Source organism: Abramis brama (assembly GCF_963993115.1).
Source record: "Abramis brama genome assembly, chromosome: 4".
NCBI lineage: Eukaryota > Metazoa > Chordata > Actinopteri > Cypriniformes > Leuciscidae > Abramis > Abramis brama.
The window spans coordinates 37,084,137-37,110,719 of NC_139966.1; the positions used below are offsets into that span (position 1 = coordinate 37,084,137).

A 26,583-nucleotide genomic window follows, 5' to 3' on the forward strand; every position below is an offset into this window, starting at 1 on the left:
ATGCCATTAATGATGATAAGTTCTGCTAACTGGAGGGGGGACAACTTGTGTCTAGTCTGACATACCAATTATGAATATCTATCAATAATAAAATGTTAATTAAAATAGTTAGACAATTACAAAAAATATTATGCATTTTACCTGAACATTCTCCTCATTACAACCACTGTTAAGGATTTGTATCAAGTACATACAGTATAGTGCTAAGAAATAACCAAAGATTTCCTTGATTATTGTAGTTTTTTTGGTCTTCTGCTATTCTGTAGTTCTGCAAAACTTCAAAAATGTACAAATATCTATCCAAAATATAGATCTACACTAAACATTTTTTTGTTGTACAATGCAATTACAATGATAAGGACATAGTAAAAAAGCAAGACTCAAGAAAAGGCCTGAAAATCAGGGTGAAAATGTAGATTTCAGGCAACTACTGAATAGCACAAAAAGTAATCTAATTAATGGCCTCATTTAAATGCTGTTCAGAAAAAAAATGTAGGGATGATAAAGCGAGAGAGACAGACAGATACGGAGCATATCAGGTCTTCAGCGCAGTCACAAATCGCACTGGGACCCCAGTGATGCTGGAGGCAGTTACCCTGACAACTAACTGCTGCCTTGACTGACACCTGCTCGATCTCTCTGAGTGACATGTATAGAGATCTCAAACAGGAATATACAGAGATCTCACTTCTCTTTTTCATTTCTCTGTGTTCCGATTAGATATCTTACATCATTTTAACAAGAGCAGCGAACCTGCGCTTTTGATTGGCCCGATGACAGCGTTGCCTTGGTGACATGCTGGGCTCTGACGGCCCCTGGGGACCTCACCTAGCTGACGTCAGGTCAAGGCTGAGAAATAAATTGGATCTGTGTGAGAAGAGAGTAGCTAGACGACTCCTACAGAAACAGTTAGTCATACAGCAACTAATTACACGAAAAAGCCTTAACCAATTTATCATCGTTTTTTCTGTTCTACAGGTGTCAGCTGCTGCAGCCAAAAGTTGGAGAAGAGAGGAGAGGATATGCAGAGGAGAGGAGAGATGTAGAGAAGAGAGGAGAGATGTAGAGGAGAGGAAAAGAGATATAGAGGACGGAAGAGGAGAGGAAATGGATGATAGATGATCACCTGACCAATATTAGTAATTATGGTCAGAGAAAGCTCATGGCAAGGTATCGCATTAGTGACCACAATATGTGTGTGGAGACGGGCCGACACAAGCGGAGCTGGAGAGCCAGAGAGCTCAGACTGTGTTCACACTGCTCTGATGGAGTCGTAGAGGACGAGCTGCACTTCCTCACCGAGTGCAGCAAGTATAAAAAACATCAGAGACACTTATTTCACACAAATAGCACAGATTTTACCTCAATTCCATCAAGCGAGCCTCATAAACAAACTGTCTTATATTTTGGGAGAGAAAGAAGAATGTATTCACCTGGCAGCGCAGTATGTGTCTTCTTCCCATCATATGAGGGACAAGGGCTGAACCCTCTTTTCCCTTTAAACTACTCTCTGTACTTTTTTTTTATATATATATATATATTTATGTATAATATGGAAGAGAGGAGAGGAGAGGAGAGAATGAATGAGAGAAAAGTAGAAAACAGGATGAGAGGAGAGAATGAGAATTGGGGAGTAAGGTAGAGAATAGACCAGACGAATAGACAAAAAGGTGAGGAGCGATGAAAAAGAGAGGCCTGGGAAAGGTGAAAAAAAAAGAAGAAGAAAGAAGGTGAGGAAATGACAGGAAGAGAAGAGGATCTGACACAGTGAGGGAGGTGTAAAGGTAATTTGTCTCAGGACAGCTCACAGGGAGGATGGAAAGAGAGTCACAAAGACGTGACCCAGGGTCTGAGACACAGCAAAACAAATAAGGCAGTGAACATCTCTTTCTGCTCCTCGTCTCTACGTCTCTCTCCCTCTATCCGCTGGGTTGTCCTCAGACCTCTGTGAAATCCCAGGCCATTCTTTTTGGCTTTGGCTTTTCCTGTAGTGACCTGGATAACGGCTCCTCGGAGAATACGGCATCTCACTGAACTAGATTCAAAGCGCTGAGAGAGAGAGAGAGAGAGAGAGAGGTGCCTTCACACTCACAACACAAGCACTTCACTCCAGCAGTTCGCCACCTGACTCGAGTGCCTCCAATGGGAAAGACTCCTCAAATATTGATGTAAGACTTCGAAAAATGTCACAAACGCGGAAAAGCTTCCAGGGATGAGTTGCAGAATATGCAAATCCAGACACAACATTTGAACTGTTTAGTTCGCATTATGCTTTGAGAAGATATTCAGAGCTCGGTGGCCTGGTAAACATGACAAGTGCTCAGATATTTCATGATTAGTGTGGTACAGGTGGTACACACACACATACACACACACACACACGGGTGACCATCTGCAGTGTTATTGCTTGAATATTCTCAGTGCCTTTTTCAAGAAACCTGCCCTAATTTCATCTGACAGGGGCTGTGAGAGCCTGGAACCTGTTTGCATTCGTGCTCTCTTTTGTGGACTACACCAAGAGACCAACACAATACACACACACACACACAAGAATTCAGTAACTGCACAAAATCTCTAATTTGTTACAATAATATGCTGCATTTCAAATATCACTAGGAAATCAATTACGACACAAAATGTTTAATGAAATATTTATAATAATAAGATGCATTGAGCGGATACTAGTGTAAATAATTCGGCTATGATTGATAATAGTTATGTTTTGATTAATGTTTCCCTTGGCTGAGAACCTATAGGGTTAACGGCACTATAAACTAAAGAGACAAAACGAGGCTCTTTAAAAATTATTATTTTCCAAAGCAACAAAAAGACCTCAAATGTTATGTATTTTATTTAAAAATGGAATTAGGCAAAGGCACACCCAGAAGATAATGATTTCATATTCTGTCTCAGTCTTAAATAAAGTGCTTAGTAAAATGAACAGCACCCTAATATCTATTTAAAAAATGTTTAATGTGAATGAATGATAAATGATGAATGCGCATAGCCTGCTAGATGTAGCAAAACCAAAAAGTCAAATGAGGAAATATTACACAGATAATTAGAACATATTATAAATATAATAAATGCAGATTAACATAAATGGCGGTTTAAAACAAATCAATTAGTTCAATCTATTTCTTTTGAGAGCAGATTCATTTTCAAATTAACTTATATTTATCTCTGATTTGCTTTAATTAAGCTACAGAAGACATTTGGTTGCTGTTTTACATGACTCTTAATAATGTACTTATAATGAGTCCCAGTTCTGGCTTCTGATTGGTCATGCTAAAAACCATGCAGACAATCATACCGTCAGCGTATGTACTGCATTTGATATATAACTTATGAATGATCTTATGAACTTAGGAATAACTTGCCCCAGCCATATTTTGGGTCAACCTATGGTGTGAGTTTAGGGGCGGGGCTAATGATTTTTATGACCAATGGAAGATAGTGAATGGGACGTAAAGAACAGAAGGAGTGTTTGTGAAAGCTGTTTGGAAGAAATCATTATGTTTGCAATTCTGATTGGTGCAGCTAGTTGCCCTAAAAAAGTTTTTTTTTTTTTTTAATGGATGTCAATGGAGGAGAGGCTTCACTACGATGAATAAACCACTTTTGCGAGGAAATAGCTTATCATTTAACAAATCGACAGCCCATCGACTAATCTTCAACGTTTGCTCTTAAACATTCGTTTTGGATTGATCTATTTTTAAAGTTTGCACTGAAAAAAAGTGTGGTTTTATAAGAGAAGTCACAGAAAATTGCGCGACAAGTATGATTCAGTTTACTATGGAAGCTTGTTTCCGCCACAGAATAAAAAATAAAAAAGTTAATTGCGACTTTTTATCTCACAGTTCTGTTTTTGTTTCTCACAATTGCGAGTTTACGTCTCAAAATTCTGACTTTTTAATCAGAATTATTCAGAATTGCGTAATATAAAGTCGCAATTGTGTGTTATAGTCAGAATTGCCTGATATAAAGTCGGTAATAAGAAATAAACTCGCAATCTGACTTTTTTTTCTCAGAATTGTGTTTATATCTTGCAATTCTGAATTTATAACATGCAATTGGGAGATATAAAGTCAAAATTGCATGAAATAAAGTCGCAATTGCGTGTTATAAATGTCAGAATTGTGAGATATAAACTCGCAATTCTGAGGAAAAAAGTCAGTCTTTTTTTCCTTAGAATTGGACTTTATAACTTGCAATTGCAAGTTTCTATCTCATAATTCTGAGAAAAGATGTCAGAATTGTGAGATATAAACTCACAATTGCTGGCTTTTTAACTCGCAATTCTGACTTAATAACACTCAATTGCGACTTTATATCACGCAATTCTGACATCTTTTCTCAGAATTATGAGATATAAACTTGCAATTGCAAATTATAAAGTCCAATTGTGAGATAAAAAGTCGCAAGGTGGTGCGGTTGGGTGCGCAAGACCCCATTTCGCTTGGTGGTGTGCACGGCTTTTTTTGTAACAGCGCGTGCGGCTCCACATCCGAAGATGAACGACTTCGAGCCAAATCTGGCCGAGCTCGAACTTCTCACCACACCGGCACCCAGTTTGCATGTCTAAATTAGCTGCTTACATTTTAAAAAATTAGCATACAATAGCATAAAAAGTATTTTTAATGAACATAAAAGTCCATGTTTAATAAAAATGTTCACGAAACTTAATGAAATGTTTAGTGAAATAAGAAAATATGTAAGAGATCGTTAATTTAGTTATATTGTATACACATTCTCATATCCATATATTTAGTTTTATTGTCACGAGTAATAATCTCAGGGTTTACTGGGTTTTACACGATTCTTTTTGTAGTGTGGTATTGGTTGTGGTGTACTAAAATAAACATGTCACGTGTGTATAGCTTTCTTCTTCTCACCGCTGATTCCTGATGGTTTAGAGGACAATTACTCGAGTCGCCCCCTATCGATTCAAAGAACAGTACAACGGCGAGCGCGTCAAGTATAAACGCCTCGTCCGTTTGGAGAGGTGCGCACGCAGTCTGCGGAGATTCGTGCTGCGGAGCCAGGCGAAAGTATAAACAAGGCTTTAGCCGTTACGCTTTCTCCAATGGTAGAGCCACAAACCGTCATATCTCCCAAAAATAAGACCATCTCTGTTTCTAGTAACCCAGAAGATTTTGGAGCTAAACTCTGCAGGACAGTGGCTCTCCATTCCACTCGTGCGTATATGTTCAAGAATGTCTCTTTGCATTCCTGTAACGTGAGATATCTATTTTGTGTAATAAGCAAAGCTACAGAACAACAGTGCCTCTGCTAAATGGAATGCTTGAAGTAATGACACACTGTTTGTTCCAACGCACATTAGCAAATGCACTGTTCAATATTCATGAGGAAAGATGGTGTCTTAAATGGACTTGTAGTGTGTACTCCACTCGCTTCTAATCACTGGCAGTGATTCAGAGAAAAACAACAGAATGTTTTATCTCGTTTTTTTGTTGTTGTTTTTTTTTTGTTGCAGAGTGCTTATTCAGTACCAATTTAGCTTATTTAACCTTCAATACAACAAAATATGTTTTATAGAAAAGGAAGAACATGTTATGAAAGTCATGAGGGTTATTCATGAAGAATGTAAAGAAAATATTTACTATATAAATATTAAAAAAAGACCACAATTCCAGGATTTTGCTCTGATTAAGTGCAAATGTTTACTGTACACTTGTAAATTGATTATAAACTAAATGGCTGGGAAACGAATTTAGCCGTTACTCAGAGAGAGATTTACTATTTGAGAAATGCAGCCTTTCCATACTTAGTATCCAAAATGTATACTATAACTTGATAAACATTACATATAAATAGTTTAGTGTTGGCTGCCTGTAGTAGATAGTCTCAAGTGTAAGTTGGTAGTGTAAATGTATTCCATAAGCACGGAAACATCAATCTAAAATGAAAGATTGGACTAAAAAATAAAGAACGAAAGGTTAGCTGCTGAATTTGGTCTTGCTTATGAACACATACAAACCTAAACTGAATTAAAAACATCACATGAACAGACATCAGGCTGTACTTTACCAGACACACAGATAGAGTGAAGGAAAAACAGGTTCACGCCCCTCCACTTTGCCAGCTTTCCTACACGCCAATCACGGGAAGTTTTTGGCAGCGTGGGAGAGAAGCCCAAGGGAAGGGGCTGAAAACAAGTGGGGAGATTCCCGTATTCTGGACCGCCTTGAGCATGTTCATGCAAATACTGAGGACTGCAGATATGTGACCAGAGTAAGGATGACTTCATCAGACCCTGGTTCTCCCTCGCCGATTCTGACTGTTTTCCCTCCGCTTATCTTTACTCTGATGGCATATGGAAAGGCTGCTGGAGAATTAGCACCAGTTACTGTTACTAAGAGACAGATTTTTATGAATATGTATATGCTGAAATTACTTTTTTGTTATTGCTTGTTCATGGTTTATCAAAATGGTATTGCAAATTCATGGTTAAAAGGCAGCATCACATATCCTCATCAGTTGAGAATAAACAGAGAAGGCAATCCTAAAATGCATTGCAAAAATGGGGGACACGCTAAGAAAAATGCTTTTTTATATTCTATAAGAAGTTATTATGCTGCATTATGCTTTTTTTAGTAATGCAACATCACACATTGTAAATATCATGGGGTGTGATAAACACCTGTGGACATGTTTTTATGTGATTTTGTTTTTTTTTTAAATATGAAACCTCTTCACAACTTTATTTTCTAAAATGTCATGCAAAATTTTACTAGAGTTTTGGTTTGTGAAATTTAAGAATTGTGGCCTTTTGCTCTTTAGGATACCAGGACATTATTTGACTTATATCCCCCCGTCTCCCCCAAAAATATAATAAAAGATTTATAATTTTTAATGAAAAAATAAACACTTTTATCATAGAAGAGGTGTATATTAATTAGGGATGCACCAACATGACCATTTTGGCCGATACCGATAACCCTTTATATTTGAAAGCCGATAACCGATATATTGGCCGATAAATCTAAATCCAGATTTTTATATAATTTTTGAGAGCCTGATTACAAAAACAAAAGTCTCACCATTAAATCCATGTCCCAAACACACAATTATAATGATGTCCTCATTATAACTTTATGTAGCCTATAACAGACTTCATATCATATTATATCATAATATCATATCATATTCAATCATATTTCAAGCAATTCAAAACCATCATGGCAAAAAGTGCACATCTGAAGTGTCTCAGCTGAAGGAAATAATTCATTATTTATCGGTTTTCATATATATGCCAAATTTTCTTATTGGGCCGATAACAATAACATTAAAACTGAACATATATCCGCCGATACCGATATGGTGGGCAATATATCGAGCATCCCTAACATTAATAAATTAATAAATCTCAGTGACTCAATATTAGATGGAAATACTATAGTACCCCCGTATACCATGATACTCAATGATTAGTAAATGAATATATGTTATCGAGTCCAAAAAACATTGTAATGTTTTTTTTCAATGTGCTTAAAGTGACATCACCATGGCGCATCACCTCCATCACCAAAGAGATTGATTTGATGAAGAAAATCATGTCATATTACTTGCATGTGGCAGAAAAATGGCTTGTCACGTGGCGTATTCTATTTATAGTGACATTTTTATTTCGCCTACTTGCAAATGTCAGAATCTCACACTGAACGGCAACTTTACAATAATTTGAGAGAGATCTTGACACTGAGAAAGAATACCGGAGATGAAATCAATCCTGTAGTTGCTCTTTGCGAACAGAGAGCTGGGTTGGCGAGAGCTCTTTGTAGTAAGTGCAGCTGACGCGGGCAGTTGAAGAGACTGTAATTAGCTTTATGACAGCGTTCAGGGACTCTAGAAGCATTCGCTGTTGTGTTCCTTTGCTAGCGTGCTAAAGGAAGCCTTTCCATTTGATGCCCCTTAAACGCAGATTTAAAACACAGCTCCCTCAATATTCTTTAGAAAAGGTCAACTACTTTTGCTGTTACGGGTTTATGCCAGCACAACATCTGTGCTTCCCCTGAGGGCAACTCATTCACCTTCAAGGTTAAAGTGAGTGTTATTGAAAACCAATTAGAGGTTTTAAGTGCGATGCTCTGCTTCCAATAGAGGGCTTGACATCCTAATATACTACACAATGGGTAGGATTGTGTGGTATACAGGCAGAAAAAAAAGGTACCAATGTACTACAATATTAAAAGGGTGTGAAACCATAATTTTTGATCATTTTGATTCCAGACAATAATGTGCTTCTATTCAGCACAGTTCTGCAGTTATGGATAGAAACAAAATTAATGTTTAGGGGTACAAAAATGACCTAAAAAAAACATTTGAGGCATCAATTGCTGAATATGTATCATTATTACTATATAATTACTATATAATACCCAGTGTATTACATGTGAAATAAATTGTAATGCTCAATATGGAAAATTTAGTCCCACCTTCTCAAGAGCGAGAGTTAATACGGTTTGTTTATTATGCAACATGCTTATTCGTTAGCTAAACCACCCTAAAAAATGTTTTAATTTGTGTGTGATTTGAGTTTAAGAAGCATTGTTGCTCTTTATTGCTACTCCATTTGCTATATTTAGCAATTTCACATGTAATACACTGGGTATTATATAGTAATTACATAGTAATAATCACTTACTAAAAAAACTAATATATACTATTGTTTACGCTTTTTATTCGGTTTTTATTCCTGATTTTTTTTTTTACCTAAAAATAGGATACTCACATTCTACTTACTATTTTAAAGTATGCAGTATTTACGCAAAAAAAAAAAAAGGTTTAAAAACACATTTCACTTAGAAATTGCTAGTAAATGTCACAAATAATAATGCCAAGTAACACATTGAATTGACCATGAAATTTTGAAGTAAAAATACTTTAGTAGTATTTTATTGCAGGATAAAACAATAAATGTTTTGAAAAATATTTTTTTACAGTTTAAAAGCATGGCTTTTTTTCTCATAATTTGGGACCGTCAAAATACTTTCTTTTTTTTTTCTTCTTTTTTTACATTTGAGCAAAGAACGTTAAATGTTAGGGTTTTCCCCGATATTATTTTTGAAATTATAATATATGTTTTGTTTATATTAGGCAATTGGAAATGAAGATACATTTGGAAAATATGCAGGGACATGGAACTAATTTGCGAATAAGTAAGCCATTCTGGATTGCCTGTAAAATACAGATGTCATATCTTTCATAAAATGCATGATTTCTCTGTGATATTTGAGTCATGTGTGGCATGTGTGTGTCATAATTGGTTTCTGCGGTCATTGATTTTTTCTTCTGAGGTCATTGTTTGCTTGCTCATAACACTGCCAGTGTATTTCTTCTAGTGACTGGAAACACCAGGAAGCTTCCAGAAGGTGTCGGACTTTCACATCAAGGGGCAGAAATGTGTGATCAAGCACAGCTATGGCATGTAGTATTTCTTGATGTTTTCACCGTCTAGTTTTTTTAATAGTTCATTCTCTGACATTGTTGCCAAAGCTCTCAGCATTATATCTTCTCTGAAATCTCAAGACAAGTAAAAGACGTGTTATGAGAAAGCAAAGCACTTGCTTTTAACGTTTAAGCTCATTTGTCTTCACCATAAAGGTTACATTTTTCTAAACGCTGTATGACATACATTCACTTTGCGAAACAGCAATACTTCGAATTCTTGAGATTCCCTATTCTAAAGGCCCGTTCACATCAACGACGTTAACTGTAATGATAACTATAACGAAAACTAAGTTTTAATAATCATTCTAATTCTACAAGAATGGCTATAATGATAATGACACAGAGAAACTATTTTTATAGCTGATGAAGGATAAAAAACATTGACAGATTCCACCCAACTTTTTCAAGAGCTTGAGCATTTAAAGCATTCATTCTTCAGATGTAATAAGCACAAGGTCATTATGCATTTATGTAGCAATGCTTGATCATTACAGTTGCTGTTCTTAATGGTTATGTTGATCAATAATGTCTCCAATATGCACTGTGTTTTTAAAAGATGCACAATAAAGTGTTGTTTGCTTTAAAGACGCAAGTCTTTACAAGTAAACTGTAGGTTGCTTTCCAAAAGATCTTGGCCTGCCAATGAGGAAAATGTACATTGATTAAATACTGTCAGTCGTTGGGACTGCAGAGTGTGTTCTCTGCTGTACAGCCTGCCTGAGTCTTCCTTATACAGCGTATTGAGCTCTAGCTCAGCGGGTTTCTTGTCACTGCTCAATACACTCAGACACACTTTTCATTTTCCTCAATACAACCCATTATGTGATCTTTATGGCCTTAAAGGTCAATGGAGCGGCTTCCTGCTGTCGTGACAGATCGTGGTGCCAAAAATATCACAGTTAGATCAGTTCAGAGCAGCCTGGTCCATACGCAATTCAGATGCCATTGTTTCACACTCAAAAACATTTCAGCGTTACAGCAAAAGACAAGGGAGCGTTTTAAACGTTTTCACTGACGGAATGAGCACATACCCTTTACTATTTCATTTTGAAGCACTTTCTACTTGAACAAACTCCACCAAAAGGAATTACGGTAAAGTTTCTTGAAAAACTTGTTTGTTCACAGCAAGAACATATCCTTTACTATTGCATGTTAAACCACTTTTTACTGGAACAAGCTCCACCAAAAGGAATTACTGTAAAGTTTCTTTAAAAACTTGTTTGTTCACAGCAAGCACATACCCTTTACTATTTCATGTTAAACCACTTTTTACTGGAACACCAAAAGGAATTACGGTAAAGTTTCTTGAAAACTTTAGTCACAGCCAAACCAACTGTTATTTGTAAACATTTATATATATATATATATATATATATATATATATATATATATATATATATATATATATATATATAAATAAATATCTAAATTAAACAGACTTACATCTTTTATTTCAGTATCTCACGCAATTAGCAGTGCATGTCTAACCAATAAAACCAAGACTTATCGTTTCTGTTATACTCTGTTCTGCTCCATCCAACTGTATTTTAAACACCCTTGGAATACAATAGATTAATTAAACCATTATCTTGGTGAATTTGCACATTTCTGCTCTGATTTCAGTACGTTTCTTGTGCTAGCACCCCTTAAGAAATATGTCTGAATGCTGTACGGTGGATCCAAAAACAAATTAATTTTACAGGGTTTCAATAAAACCAGCTAGTTAGCCAATTTTGAAAATGTACATTTGACATCAAGCTAAGAAAGTAGTCACATCTTGCCCTATAGACTTCCACTGTAAGTCCTTTACTATAAATGGCATTTTTGGCATTTAAGTTGCCAATTTAAGATCTTGAGTTGTATTTAACCCACAATGTTATTTTAAAGGGGTCCTTGATTATGATTTCAGTTTTTTTAACCTTAGTTAGTGTGTAATGTTGCTGTTAGAGCATAAACAACATCTGCAAAGTTAAGACGCTCTAGTCTAAGTTCAATGCAAAGGAAGATATTTTCTTTTACAGAAATTGCTTTTTAAGGACTATATCAAACAACTACAATGAGCTTCTTCCTCGGTTGGTGACATCACAAACCCTAAAATTTACATAAACCCTGCCCCCGGGAACGCGACAAAGGGGGTGAGGCTATGTTGGGCTGCTTCAGAAAATAGGAAAAGTTGTTGTCACTGTTTTTTACACCCAGGAAAAAGTTTGTCCTAAGGCTGATGAACTTAAAAAGGTTAAAATGTATTTTTAACACTGTTCCTGAACATTATTACCTCAAAGTTTGTCTGTGCGCTGCTAAATTTATGGAGAACAGCTTCCAGAAGAGAGTACAATACAGGCTATACACACAAAAGCTTCTCCTGAAAGACGTAGCCATTTCCATTTTGTTGGGACAATCTGTTGTTTATGGATCACAACTTGTAAGTATGTCTTATTATTTGTAGTTGTGTTTTCTATTAACAGTTCCAATTACAAGTTTTATGTAGTTGCTATGATAGCTATGATGTAAACGAAGGGCAAAGCTTTTCTAGCCTGCGAACTAACAATACAGTATTGATGGAGTGTTTACTTCAGCTTTTTTAAGCTCTTGCTTTTTTGCTGTCCCTTAGGAAAATTATCCATGATTTTGTGATTGATTACTGTTTGTATTACCATAGTTTTCCGACAAATATGATTAAATGGGGGATAACATAGTATCTATAAGAAAATTTAACTGAAACGTCCTGTGAAAATCGATGCTTGAAATCCCTTCAGCACAATCCTCTTGTTCGTTAAAATTGTCAGGGTCTGAATCGGGCTTGAAATGGTTTGAAATTGACGCCATCGTTAATATTAACATCTGAGAAGAGCTTGCGGTTATGACGGGGCATGACATTTCCCAAACACGCGCTAAGCGCTGCCAATCACAACACTGGGCCAACTAACCAATCACAGCACATTTTGTATTACGGAAGGAGGGGCTTCATTGAAAACAATGCATTAGACTGGGGAGAGAGGAGCAGTAATAATGTAAAATCAAATGTGTGAAAAATAATGTGTTTTTTTAACAAACAAGCGTGAAAACATATTCTAGTACACCCCAAAAACAAAATCAAGACTTCGTAAAATAGGCCTAACAGTACCCCTTTAAATTTGTCAAAATGTGCCTTTTACTCAAGGTTTGCCTTTTTCATTTAAAGGGTGACCTCCGGTTTGAAGCTGGCGGCTTGCAAGGAAGAGCAAAGCAGCACAGTAATGTGTCATCCAGTGCAGTATAAATCTCCAATCAAGCCTGGGGAGCAGTAGACCAACAGAGGTTCACCAACGCAATGAGTCACATAGCAACCAGAATTTACCGCTTCGACAGACTGCTGGAAACCCAGTGAGCGTTTGAGAAGGGGCCAATCACACAGTCCGCCTGGGCAGGTCATCATCAGCCGCTTCAGAGAAAACAATGTTTGTTCTACAGAACAAATAAACAGCTCTTATCCCTTATTGCAGATATAAAGACAAAAATCACACACAGACACCAAATACACACACAAGGAGAGGGGAAAGCATGGAAATATGCAGACATTAGTTCCAACATTACAGCAGCACCTGGATCTACTTCCAGACTGCCCTCAAGCAACTTTTTCTCATTTCATTCTGCATGCTTTAATGCATTCTGCTACTGATAAGTCCAGCAGCCACTTCTGGACCGAAAGCAAGCCTACTTCCGGTTCTGACCTCTGAGTGAGACCTTGCTACTATAAACAGAAAGCAAATTATTTTCCATACAGTTCCAAGAAGTGTGATTTCTCTCATCATTGTCTGGGGACAAATATCGGGTGATGTCATGGCGAATCGAATAAAGTAATTAAACACCCATAAAAAGTGTCTGTAAAGTTCAAGAAACTCTTTGCTTAAAGGGATACTGTGGTTTAACCAAACTTTTTTTAATTCTGTCAGTAATACTCAACCTCATGTCACTCCAAACACTTTTAACAATCTTTTTTCTGTTGTCTCCTGGACATTTTTTTCCCAATATAATCAGAAGTGAATGGGAACTGAGCTTGTCAAACTTAAAAAATGACAAAAAGCACCATGAACTTATCATAAATGTAGTCCACATGACTTGTGCGCAATATTGCAAGTCTTCTGAATTCATACGACAACAGGCCGAAATTTTAATTATTCAAAGAAAATCCTCAAACAAAATCTGTGATGCTTTCAAGAGAACTCATGACAGAAGTCATTCTTTTGAGTCAGATCTTCAACCCAGTTGAGCTGGTTCATAAAACCAATCAGTTGTGTGTTTACCGTAACTTGTAACTTGTTAAACTTGTTATGATGTATTGTTGGAGAATATAACTAGTTAGTCACAACCACGTTGGTTCAACAACATTTGTTAATGATATTACGCAGATGGTGGAGTAATAACTTCTGCCGGTTCGATATTGAATTAATAACAGATTATTGCTGTAAATAACAAACTACAGTACATGGGAATACTTCGATATTTTGTTCTCTGATTTTTTGCTTTATTTTCAGACATTTGATTTAATCACAGGTCCCCTTTTATGTCATACTCTGGGGTTCTCCGAGCACATTTAACTTACGTTCTCTTCACTGTAAACCCTAACGCTCAAAATAATTAATTGGTTTGAGTAGGACTAACTTAAATTAAACTAATTAGTTCAGTCAAATTAACTTTTATGAGTATTTAGCACTTTCTTTTTCTTTCAAGTTCACAGAACTGATATATTTTAAGTAAACTGAACTGTTTCATTGTTTTGAGTTTTATGAAATGATTTATTTTAATTTAAACAAACTTAAGTTTAACTGAAACGGCTGGGATGTCTATTTCCCAGCATGCTTTGCCGATGGCACTTGAATGGGAGAGTAAATGCTAAAATTAAGTGTAATATAATGTTTTTTTTTTTGTGCAAGATTAATGTTAAGTGGGATATTGAGTATTGATTAATGTTTTGTTATGCTAATTTAGAAGAATTTCTGTTAATGTTGGTTTTAGGAGAGTTACCATCATGGTGACAAGTGGTGCATGCGGCTTGATTTGAGAGCAAATAAAATCTTTATATTGTTGCACTCATACAGCAAGTGCTGTATAACATACTATTGTTAGCATGATAACATAATAGTATGTTAGCAAACTAGCCTGTTAAAACTATAAGTTAATACTAATTAAAGTGTTCACATTGAGATTACATGAAGGTTTTAAGTTAAATGTATGAAATAGTGTACTCTGATTTTAATTGTTCTTAACTTGAAATGTTTAAGTACAAACTTAAAATCTGCCAGTTCTGCTTACTTAAACTTTGAATTTCAAAACTTAAAAAAATTGAGGCAATCGATTGCCTTAAATTTTTTGAGTTCTGCTAACTTATTCGGGTTTACAGTGTTGACAAATGATTCTTAATTCAAACCAGGGCCTCTGGCATGGGAGGCGTGCGTGCTAACAAGGACACTAAAGACCACAGCCTCTAGCGTCAGTCGCTAACACACCTCTTGAGGCAAGGGGAGTGAGGTTTACACTCACAGCTCTTACTGGCCGACGTTACATACATGGGGAATGAAAGATATAGAACATACTGCGAGATAGCTTGCTTATTTTTCTCGAGAGCATGAACTATTTAAGTCTGCATGTCATCTTAACAAGAAACTTCAACAAGGCCGGGAGCTGTAGTTCCGACCACATCATTTTATGATGCTGTTTGTGAATGTTCATTGGAACTATGGTTATGAGAAACGCAGATACATTGAACTATGTTGGTAAAGACAAAACTCACGATCAAAGTCCCCCTGTAGTCAATCATTTTATCCCTTAAAACTCATCTTTGATCACCAAAATTACATATTTAAAAGTTTTTTCCTAAAACAAAATAATTCTTCATGCCTTAAAATAGCTTGAATGGAACTCTACGCCCTTGCCTCATTTAGTATACGTGGTTCTATGAATATGCAAATTAGCCCCGCCTCCACTCACTCACAGCAGCTCAGAGATCCACTTGTTGACGATCACACATTAACCTGATAGGTTAAAAGGTAGTTTGTGACGTCAGAAACACCAGCGATTTCAAACCGTGTTTTTGAGACTGTCTTTGGTTCACTGCAGATTTAAAGAGAAAATACTCAGCAATGGTGTTGACTTATGAATTTGCACATGGTTTGTCTTAAAGCACATTAAAAACAGCACATATACATTTAAACAACATTAAAAGCTTGATTTTCACCACAGGGGGACTTTCAGGAAATGCTCCCCTGAATGATTCATGATTAGTTCGTCACAAAAACCTGTTGTATGGCTTCAGAAGACATAAAGTACAGAGCCATTATGGACTTTGTTTAAGCATCCTTTCTGAAGCTTAAAAGCTCCAGGCCTCGTTCATTGTATAGTTGCATGCCGAATGAGATACATACATTATTCAGAATTTCTCCTTTTATGTCCCACAGAAGCAAGCAAGTCATATGTTTGGAACAACATGTAGGTGAGAAAACAAATGATTCCATTAATGCCACTGTACACCTCTCAAGCTCCCAGGTTCAAACAAATACAAATACGTGAATAAATATGTAAAGCTGCGAAACAAAATTAGGACGGACTAGATTAAATCAATTCATCTCAGAGGATCAAACACATCTCCTGGCCGGAAACCGTGTAAATTACACACCCTCAGATTCTCACACACATACACACACACACAATTCCGAACCACCTGCAGTCTCTGCTGTTGTGATTATCTAAAGGATTTGCTTGACCAAATACTAAAATTGTCATAATTTACTCATTCTTATGTCTTTCCAAACCCTTACTGGGTTTTTTTTGTGCAAAATTAGATGTTTTTAAGAATATCCAAATGAGCTTGAGCGTGTCATTCCCATTCATTTTAAAGGGGTGGTAAAACACGATTTCACTTTTCTAACTTTAGTTAGTGTGTAATGTTGCTGTTTGAGCATAAACAACATCTGCAAAGTTACAACTTTCAAAGTTTAAAGCAAAGGGAGATATTTGCTTTTAAAGAAATCAATTTCTAAGAACTACAAAAAACGGCCAGTAGGGACTACACGACATTCCTGCGGGCTTGCTGACATCACTAAGCCCAATATTTACATAAACCCCTCCTCCGATGAAGGATTCGCACAACGGCTAGATGGAGCAGTTCCAACTTTAAAAACAGAAACTGTTTACGGGCCACAACCTGCAAGTATGATTTATTTTTCGTCGTTGTATTTTCCTGTAATAGTTCGTATTGTTAATTGTACGTTGTAGCAAGGAAGTAAACGAAGGACAACGCTGTTTGGCTCCACAAACCAGTTTGTTAAATGCTAACGTTAATTCATACTTATCCGACAAACACATACAAACTTCTGTTTAATATCACCAGCGCAGCGAACTTGGAATGTTTGTGGTTGTTGTGTTGTCGTTTATGTGATCAGTGTAAATTATTCTTTGATTATAGCTTTTATGTATTGTTTATCTACATGCTTGTTTATCTACAGGCATGCTAAACATGGTTTTGTGTTTGATTTGGCTACTGTTGTAAAGCCAATGTTTAGTGTTCGTATTGGATTAATAGTTCAGGTGACAGATATTTAGCTACAATCGTTCTAAATATACAAAAGTAACAGTGTCATATAGCGATCTGCAGTCTTAAAAACAGGTCTTTCTGAAACGTCCTTTAACAGCCGTTCTTGAACAGGTTCTGCTCGATCCTCTCCACTAACATTCTCTGGGTCTGACTCGGGCTCAAACTGGTATGGCAATATTGACGCCGTTGTTTACTGAAGCACAAACTACCGGTAAAGATAAGGGGGCGTGACGTTTCCAAACAACGTGTACTTGGCGGTAAGCGAATCACAACACACTGGGCCAGCTAACCAATCTGAGCCCATTGCGTATTTTGAAGGGGGGGGGGGCTTCATAGAACGCGGAAATCATACGACCGTTTTTACAAGGAGGGACAGAGCAGTGTAGAATCATGGTTAAATATGTGAAAAATAATGCAAATTTTTTAAAACGAAGCATGAACACATGTTACAGTGCACCCCACAAACACAATCAAGCCTTCGAAAAAAGGCGTTTTACCACCCCTTTAAACAAAAAGCCCAAGCGAACCCACCATGGCCTCTCTGATGTGAGGTTATTCCCTGAATAAATTTTTCATAAAATTAAAGATGCGTTTTTAATCGAGGTGATCTAAGGATACAGAGCAGTAATGTTGAGAAATCCACCTCGAGAGAGAGAGACTAGACTCAGCTGGGTCTAAAGTTGCTCTTTTGACCCTTCAGATCGGTTACAGAGTAAATGAGACCCGCAGCACCTCCACCTGAGCAAGAGCTTATTAAAAACGTCCCTGATGAACATCTTCTAATGAAGTTGGACGTGAGAATCATGATACTGTCAGGCTGGATCTCAGTGGATCATCTCAGTGACTTAAGACTGAGTAGAAGATGATTCTGTAAGCACAGTCCTCCCTAAATGTTGACTGCATTGGGATATTAATAGTGTAGTATCAAAAGTACTTTGATGCTTTGTTTAAATTTAAATTTAAGTTAAATCTTACATTTTATTCAGGTTAAATGATTGTGAAATAATGATTATGTTAAAACAAAACCAACACCATCAGATCACCTTTTCTCATTGTTCATCTGGCTGTTATAACTCAGGTACAGCAGCCAAACAAAATCTAAAGTAAATGATGTAAGGGTCAAGAGGCCAACTAAAACAAACACTGATCACCATAATGGTGACTTAAAATTACAGTTTTTCTCCTTCAGTGGTTCTGCTTGTTAACATCAGGTGTCTTCAATGTTGGCAATAAAAAAAAGGTAACACTTTACAATAAGGTTCCTTTATTAAACATTAGTAAATGTATTAACTAACATGAACTAACAATGAGCAATACATTTACTACTGTTTTTGTTAATCTTTGTTAATGTTAGTTAATAAAAATAAAGCTGTTCATTGTTTGTTCATGTTAGTTCACAGTGCATTAACTAATGTTAACAAGATTTTAATAAAGTATTAGTAAATGTTGAAATTAACATTAACAAAGATGAACAAATGCTGTATAAGTGCAGTTCATTATTAGTTAGGCTAATGTTAACTAATGTAGTTAACTAATGAACCTTATTGTAAAGTGTTACCAAAAATAAATTGTTGTCAATTTTACTCATTTTAAATGGTTAACTTTTAAGGATTTAATTCGATTAATTATTACTCAATTCTAATTTGTTAAATTTAAATAATAATAATTCTTGTAATCTGTTGCCACAATTTTATTGATTAGATATAGCGTATTCATTTTTACAGTGTACAGAACAGTCTTTCTGTAGTACTGAGTAATTGGTAAATTTTTGTGTATTTGTGTGTGAACTCTGTGAAAAGCATCAAAGGTTTCTCTTTGCAATGTGTTTTTTGGAAGTGTTGTGCATTTCAGCCAATCACATGCATTTCTGTTGTGCATGTGAATACAATGGCCAATCAGAGGTGTTTAAGTGAATCAGAATCCACTCAAAATGCTAGAGATCTGTGATGCTAATGTTTTAATGTGTAATGTGTTATTTACAACAACAAAAAAAAAAATTTGAATTTGTATTTTACAGTTAAATCATTAGTTAAAAAAGTAACACTTTACAGGTTCGATTTGTTAAAATTTACTGGACTAAATTAGTTAACAAACTAAAAATTATTAGTCTAAGTTAATCTCAGTTTCAACATTTAATAATACATTATTAAAATCAAAAGGTGTATCTGATAATATTTTGTAATGGACCTGAGCTAATATAAACTATATTTTTTAGTTTACTATTAACTATGGTCAACAAAGATTAACTAATGAGACCTTAAATAATTCCAATAGTTTTTGCTATGGTACCAAAGTTGGTATAGAGAATTGTGACATTTTACTGGTATTGTTATCAACTATACTGTAACAGTTAGTTTAGCCATTGTATTAACTGTAAAACAATATGATATAAATGAATGATTGCATAACATGCTCATTCTGCAAAGTGTAACTTGCATTAAAAAGATGTGAGTTGAATATATGAAGATATATGTAGCCTACTTCCATTTATAAAAAAAATGAATTTGATACAATGTAACTACAACATAATAACATAGTATCAGATGTACTATATAAAACAGCTAATATAAAAAAAGTCCCTTATGTCTTTGTGTATGATCAAAAATAATAATGAACCTTTTTGGTCCTGTGTAGAAAATGATTATTGCTGCTTGTACAATTTACTTAATTTAAATGAGCTAAAGCACAATTGCTGAACATTTGTCACTACCTAATGTTATTTAGTTCAATCCACTTTGAAGTTTATTTGAGTTGGCACTACCTGAATTATTTTTTGTTGCATTTTGTTGCAACTAAAACTGGGCAGTGAAATTTTAGATATCAACATGCTCTGCATAAGGCTGGATCAAAAGAGCAAATGCTGAAATTAAGGGTTATTTTTTTTTTTTTTTTTTTTGCCACAAGCCATATCTAGAGATCAGTATATAAAGACTTGGGGGGTGGACATTTAAAAAAAAAAAAACCTAGCAACCACCTAGAGTAGCCTAGCAACTGCATAACAATGCAGTAAACATCTGTCAATCATTCAAAACTACTATTATAATATTCGTTTACACTTTATTTTAAGGTGTCAGTATTACAGTGTAATCATACATCTAAGTATTGAGTAATACTAATTAACTACATGTACTTACTATAGGGTTAGGATTAGGATGAGGGTTTGATTTAGGGTTAACTGCATGTAATTATGCATATTTTATAGTTATTACTACAGTAATTACATGTAACGTGTAACAAGGATACTGAAAAATAAAGTGTTACCTAATATTCTTCTGCATGGAATACACACAACCTGTCTGACTTGGCATCAAATAACACACATTAAGAATTTTAAAAATTGTTTAAATGCATTTATAGTTCAAATATTGAAACTGTAAGTTCTGTGAATCAAACAGGAAAAAATGAACACATAAACAGTGTCAACAAAGCTGTTTACCAATAATTGGAATCAGAGTCCAAAGAGGATTCTTATCTATCTAAGACTGCCCACTCCGGCTTTAATAGAGCCATAAACAGTGGGAAATGCAAGTATATGTGTTCTGGAGCGGAATTTCAATTGAATTACATTGTGTTACTGATTATTCAATATGAGACGAAAGAGCTTGTGACCCTGACTCAGGCTGAGTTTCCAAAAGCACTAAGTAGAATATCAGTCATAGTCACACATAATACTTAATCTCTAAGACATGTTTCCCAAAAGCATAATTCTCTATGTCCGTAAAAATGTTGGAACTTTGCACTCGCTTGTGCCACCCGTGGCAGTACTGCAGGGGCTCCACCAATTATTGTTAGATCTCAAACTAATATTTATGAAAAAAAAGTTCAGAACAGTAAAATAACTAACAACTATAACAAGTTTACACAATGTGTAACTGAAGGTCCCTACTCCACCTCTGAAGAACTTGTAGACCTACAACGTTTGTGAGACCATGTGCTAAATGAGCATATAACCTTAACTTCCGATTATAATTATCTGTAGAATCCTTTTTTATTGATAAAGATATAATCATATGACATCCATCTATGTTGGGTGTACATTTACTGATCTATGACTAGCAATAACATTTCTTACCAAAATATTTTTTTAAATTTTAAATTCAAACTGTAACATCTCGATAACATACAGTAGCATGGAACTATTTTAAATAAATATGAAATAAATAGTAAAATATAAAAATACATTTATTAAATATTTTAAATATTATTTAACTATTTAACATTTTATATATGCAGTTTTTTATTATATATTATATATTTTTTACCCTTAAAGATTAAATGGTCGGCAGTTTACAGCAAAATATACACTATAGCTGCACGATTAATCGTTAAACGATCTCGATTTAAACATCTACGCAATCTTATTCCAACATGACAGCGATTCGGCTATGTCATGAAACTCTTTTCAACCATACAGCATCATTATTTCTTACAATAATTCAAAATATCACAGAAGGACTAGGATAAAAGTTTACAGCTCGGATATAAACACTGATTTCTATGGTAGCGATCACAAATAGAGTAAATCACATTTTGAAAGTAACTTGACACTTTAAATAAAGATTGTATCTGTTACACCAGTAGGTGGCGACAAGTGACTGTTAAAAGTGTATTTGTCACTGAATCACTCACTCACGAGATTCGTTCAAAAACGTTGATTCATCGTAATGAAAAACAAGTGAAATCTTTATGAGGGAGTCATGGAATCATTCACTCAAAAAACCTTTTTTTTTTTTTTTTTAATATTGATTCAAATCAGTTAAACATTTTTAAATAGACTGCAGCAATTAACATTTTGTGAGAACCTCTATTATTTTGTTTAGTCATCTATTCAGAATCTTAAGAAAATCGTAATCTCTATTTTAAACAAAAAAACAAACAAAAAAAAACGTGATTCTCAATTTATCCAGAATCATGCATACAGTCATAATATACAGTCATATATATTATAACCTAAAATACATGTCTGTTATCTGTTATCCACATATATCCTGTATTCACTTCTTACCTCTTGAAAAAAACAACAACTGTAATTAAATCATCTCTAAAGCCCTTTAAAACAGACTATATTTAACTAGCGTAAACCAGTCAGGTTGGATATTCTAAAGCCATTCTCCAATTTGTACGTGATTATACAGTGACCTAACACCCTCATGTGCTTCAAGTTCAGATAATTACACACGAAACCGCTCACACTGAAAATTGAACTCCGGACACTCTGAAACATAATTAACAGCTAAAAAAAAATCAAGCCGACTTCCTCAACGTGCAAACTTCACGACACCTGTGGACCTCGAAATATCCATAACACTAAACACTAAATGTAATATGCATCTAATTTTGCATTTTATTTCACAGGTTTTACTGTGATCTTATGAATACAGACATTCTCCTCTATCTGCTCATCTCCCATAATAACCATGGTGACAGTGGTAAAGTGGCCCTACAGTACAGGAATGTACCTGATCGTAACCATGGCACCACTACCGTTCCCTTCCCACCCAGTGCAGTGTTGCAAAAGAGCTTCTAGATTGTGCGTATCTATGTGTGTGTGTGTGTGTGTGTTCCCTGTTGCACAAGCCTGCCCAAGGGGACACGGAGCATAGTAATTCACCGTCAACATCTCCTCACAACGGCTGAGCGGACAGCTCCTGCCCGCTCGCATTTGTTTACGCGAGGGGAGCCAGATGCATCACAAACGTATAGGCCTACACGTAAATTATTCATCTGAACAATCTCTTAATGCACAACAATCAATAACTTTCCCAAATATGTTTTTTCTGCTTTATTAAAGCCATCATTTTCCAGCTAAACCCAGGCTGTTGGGAAATATGAAATAATCATTATCCAAAATGACTCGCTTCTGGTGGGAGGATGAGTTCAAAAGGTAAATCACCAGCAATCATGATGACATTAATAAAATATGGGTTGCACTTTATTTTACAGTACATATACTTGCGTGCACTTACAGTGTACTTACCTAAGAAAGTACTGGGTAATATAAGATAACTACTGGGTTATGGTTAGGTTCAGGTTTAGTAGCCTACCTTATTATTGTAATTATGGTAACACTTTAAAATAAGGTTAATTAGTTAACATTAGTTAACTACCTTAGTTAACATGAACTAAGAGTGAACAATAGCCTACTTCTTCAGCATTTATTAATCTTAGTTAATATTAATTTCTACATTTACTAATACGTTATTAAAATCAAAGGTTGTATTTGTTAACATTAGTTAATGCACTGTGAACTAACATGAACAAACAATGAACAGCTGATGAACTAACATTAACAAAGATTAATAAATACTGTAACAAATGTATTGCTCATTGTTAGTTCATGTTATTAATTACATTAACTAATGTGTTCTAATAAGACTTATTGTAAAGTGTTACCGTAATTACTAGGCTATATTAAGTAGCCTACATAGTGTGTACATGGAAGCAGAACTGTAAAATAAAGTGCTACCCAAATATGAATCATAACAGTATTTTAAAATATGTCAAGAATGTTTAGGATAAGGAATGTGTAAAGAAGTGTTACATATTTGAGTTATAATGTGATATCTCATAAACTGATCTTGAACATCCTCAAGGAAACATGTTTGATTCAAACGTGCGTGTGGTTTTGCAGACGTTTATGAAAGTAAGAAAGAAATCAACCGGAAACCTGTATTCGTAAACCAACAACAACACGTGTGAGGGGTTTTTCTACATTGTGGAGACCAAATTATTAAAGCATAGTCAAACCTGAATGAGGGTTCAATAAACATAATAAACCAAATTATGACTTAAGGTTTAACGAAATAAATATCAATAGTGCAGTATAAAACAATAGAAGTCGATAGATAGTCATCATCATGATCAAAACAAACGTGCGACTGTGTGTTTTCGGTTGACTAGACCCAAAATCAAATCATAATAATTACAAAGTCCACCTTTAATTCAATTTCACTTCTGAAGTAATAGCCCATTTCGGAAAAAACGCCACATAGTTATACCAAAACAAAACTTATGTTAGGCATTGTACTAACAGCTGGTGGAAAAAGCGGCGTGGATAGTGTTTGTTATAGTGATGGGCGGATCGATCCTTAAGTATCGATACTTCGATACTGACGTGGTATCGAAAAGGATCGATCCTCACATAAAAATATCGATCCAAATGTGTTTTTTTACCAGTAATTTTTTATTAATTTAGCACGCAATTCAGTGCATAAAATAAGCTTCTAAGTGGAAAAATAATCGAATGTTAGCGGATAATTGTGTAGGATCATTTATATACTGTCTATGTGTAGGATAGAACTTTTTCTCCTAGTCATCTGGATACAAGACGAAACCAATCAATCACAGAGAGCGTTCGATGCTGGTGCTTCGCTGAGCTCACAGGCCCAGTGCGTTTGGGAAACGAAGCCTTGCTTAGATGACAGAGAAACAATCGGGTTATTTCGCAATAAACAAGCCAAAAGTGTACATAACGGTTCAAAATGTTGACGTCAGTAAGATTTTTTTAATGAAATTAATATTTTTATTCAACAAGGATCGATGCATTAATTTGATCAAAAGTGACAGTCAAGGTAGACTGTTAAAAAAAATCTACTTCATATAAATGCTGTTCTTTCAACTTTGTTCATCAAATATTTCTGTATAAATGTATCATGGTTTCCACAAAATTATGAAACTGTTTTCAACATTGATAATAATAAGAAATGTTTCCTGAGCAGCAAATCAGCATATTAAAATGAAATATCATCATGACTGGATTAATGATGCCGAAAATTCAGCTTTGATCACATGGATAAATTACAGTTTACTATGGCATAGAAAACAGATAGCCTATGTTAAATTGTAATATTACAGTTTTTACTGTAGGCTATTTTTGATCAAATAAATGCAGAAGAGAATTAAAAATCTTACAGACCCCAAACTTTTGAACAGTAGGCTAGTAGTAGGCTAGTACTATAATTAGGGTAGTTTTGTAAAAGTCACTGACTAATTACAGGCGAGTTGAGAGCACAAAATATTTAGGGCTAGTAGTTATGAAAACGTATTCAGATTTAGCATATTAATGATGCATTCACCTCATAAATCATGACACACGGCTCTAGCACAGGAAAGTGCATACAAGTTCAAGTGCATGCTTTTAAAATAAAAAAGTATTGGTATCGGTATCGATATCGGTGATACTGGCCCTGTATTTACTTGGTATCGGATCGATACCGAAATTTGCAGTATCGCCCATCACTATTTGTTATGGTTTGAAAGAAAGTGACAGTTCGAAAAACTCCGAGAGTAAAAGTACAGTGGAAATACATTTCTTCTATTATGATATTCACATAGGCTATAAACCAAGTTAACACACCAAGTTAACACACGCATAACGTTTTGGAGACAGACGAGGTTATAACCTGGTTTTGTGCCAAAATGTCATGCGTAATTGTGTCGTCTCCAAATGTTTTAGTAAAACATCACGCGGATTGTCAATAAAAGGCAGTTGTGCGTAAGGGTGCGAGCGGTACGTAAACGTTCCTCACCTGCACGAGACCGTAATCTCAACTTTTGTGGCAGGAATAGTGGCGTTGAGCGGGTCAAAATCTCCTGTCGTCGCCATATTCAGGAAGCCGCAACTGCTCATACTATTCATGCTGAGGTTTCCTTTATTCAACCCCTTTAGACGGAAGAGTGTGGAGACTCACGCCTCTTTACGCGAGTGAATTCATGGGTTTGGAAAGAATGCGAGGAGGAGAGCAGAGCTTCCGTCAGTCCGTAACAGAGACGGCGTCCCTTCTGCTGGCCATGAGAGAGAGAGAGAGAGAGAGAGAGAGAGAGTGAGAGTGTGTGTGTGTGTGTGTGTGTGTGTGTGCTGCATGGGCGAAGGAATGGTGCCACACTTGGAGAATTCTTCGATGTGAATTCATGTGAGACTCAAAACAGATTTAACACTGACAATGCCGTGACAGATACAACAACAGTTCCATTAATACCATACTTCTTGTTCTTCTTCATTTTATTATTACCACGTAATTATTATAATAATGATAATAATAATACTGTACACAATCATAAATATAGACATTATTAAATAATTCAGTATTTATTCAAATAAATATTGTTGTATAATTTAAGTATTATATTACATGCGACATATAGTATAGATACCATATTAAAATAATAATACTGTTATAGAACACAATCATAAATATAGACATTATTAAATAATGCAGTATTTATTCAAATAAACATTTTTGTATAATTTTATATGTAAGTGTTATATCACATGTGTAGCTACATAGTACTGTATAGTATATAAATACCCTAATATATATATATATATATATATATATATATATATATATATATATATATGAATTTGAGTAATTACTAAACATTTGTCTGATTATGTTAATATTGGTTATGTTATAATAATTTTAAATGCAGCATTTTATTGTAGACTGAGCAATAACACAATACATGTTTATGTGTGTAACAATGGCTGTTACTTAGACTGTTTAATTTCTAATGTACATAATTACATTTATTAAGCT

The 26,583-nt window shown here is 35.2% G+C and overlaps 1 protein-coding gene across 1 annotated transcript in view; it reads right to left on the minus strand.

The window, feature by feature from the left end:
- The window catches only part of LOC311081015 (copine-8), a 138,321-nt gene extending 112,474 nt beyond the window's left edge, over positions 1–25,847 (minus strand). Inside the window, exon 1 of the mRNA XM_084111354.1 lies at positions 25,573–25,847. Within this exon, the coding sequence (XP_083967480.1) occupies positions 25,573–25,682 (110 nt within the window). The 5' untranslated portion in view covers positions 25,683–25,847. The remainder of the gene's footprint in view (positions 1–25,572) is intronic.
- Positions 25,848–26,583: the final 736 nt, after the last annotated feature.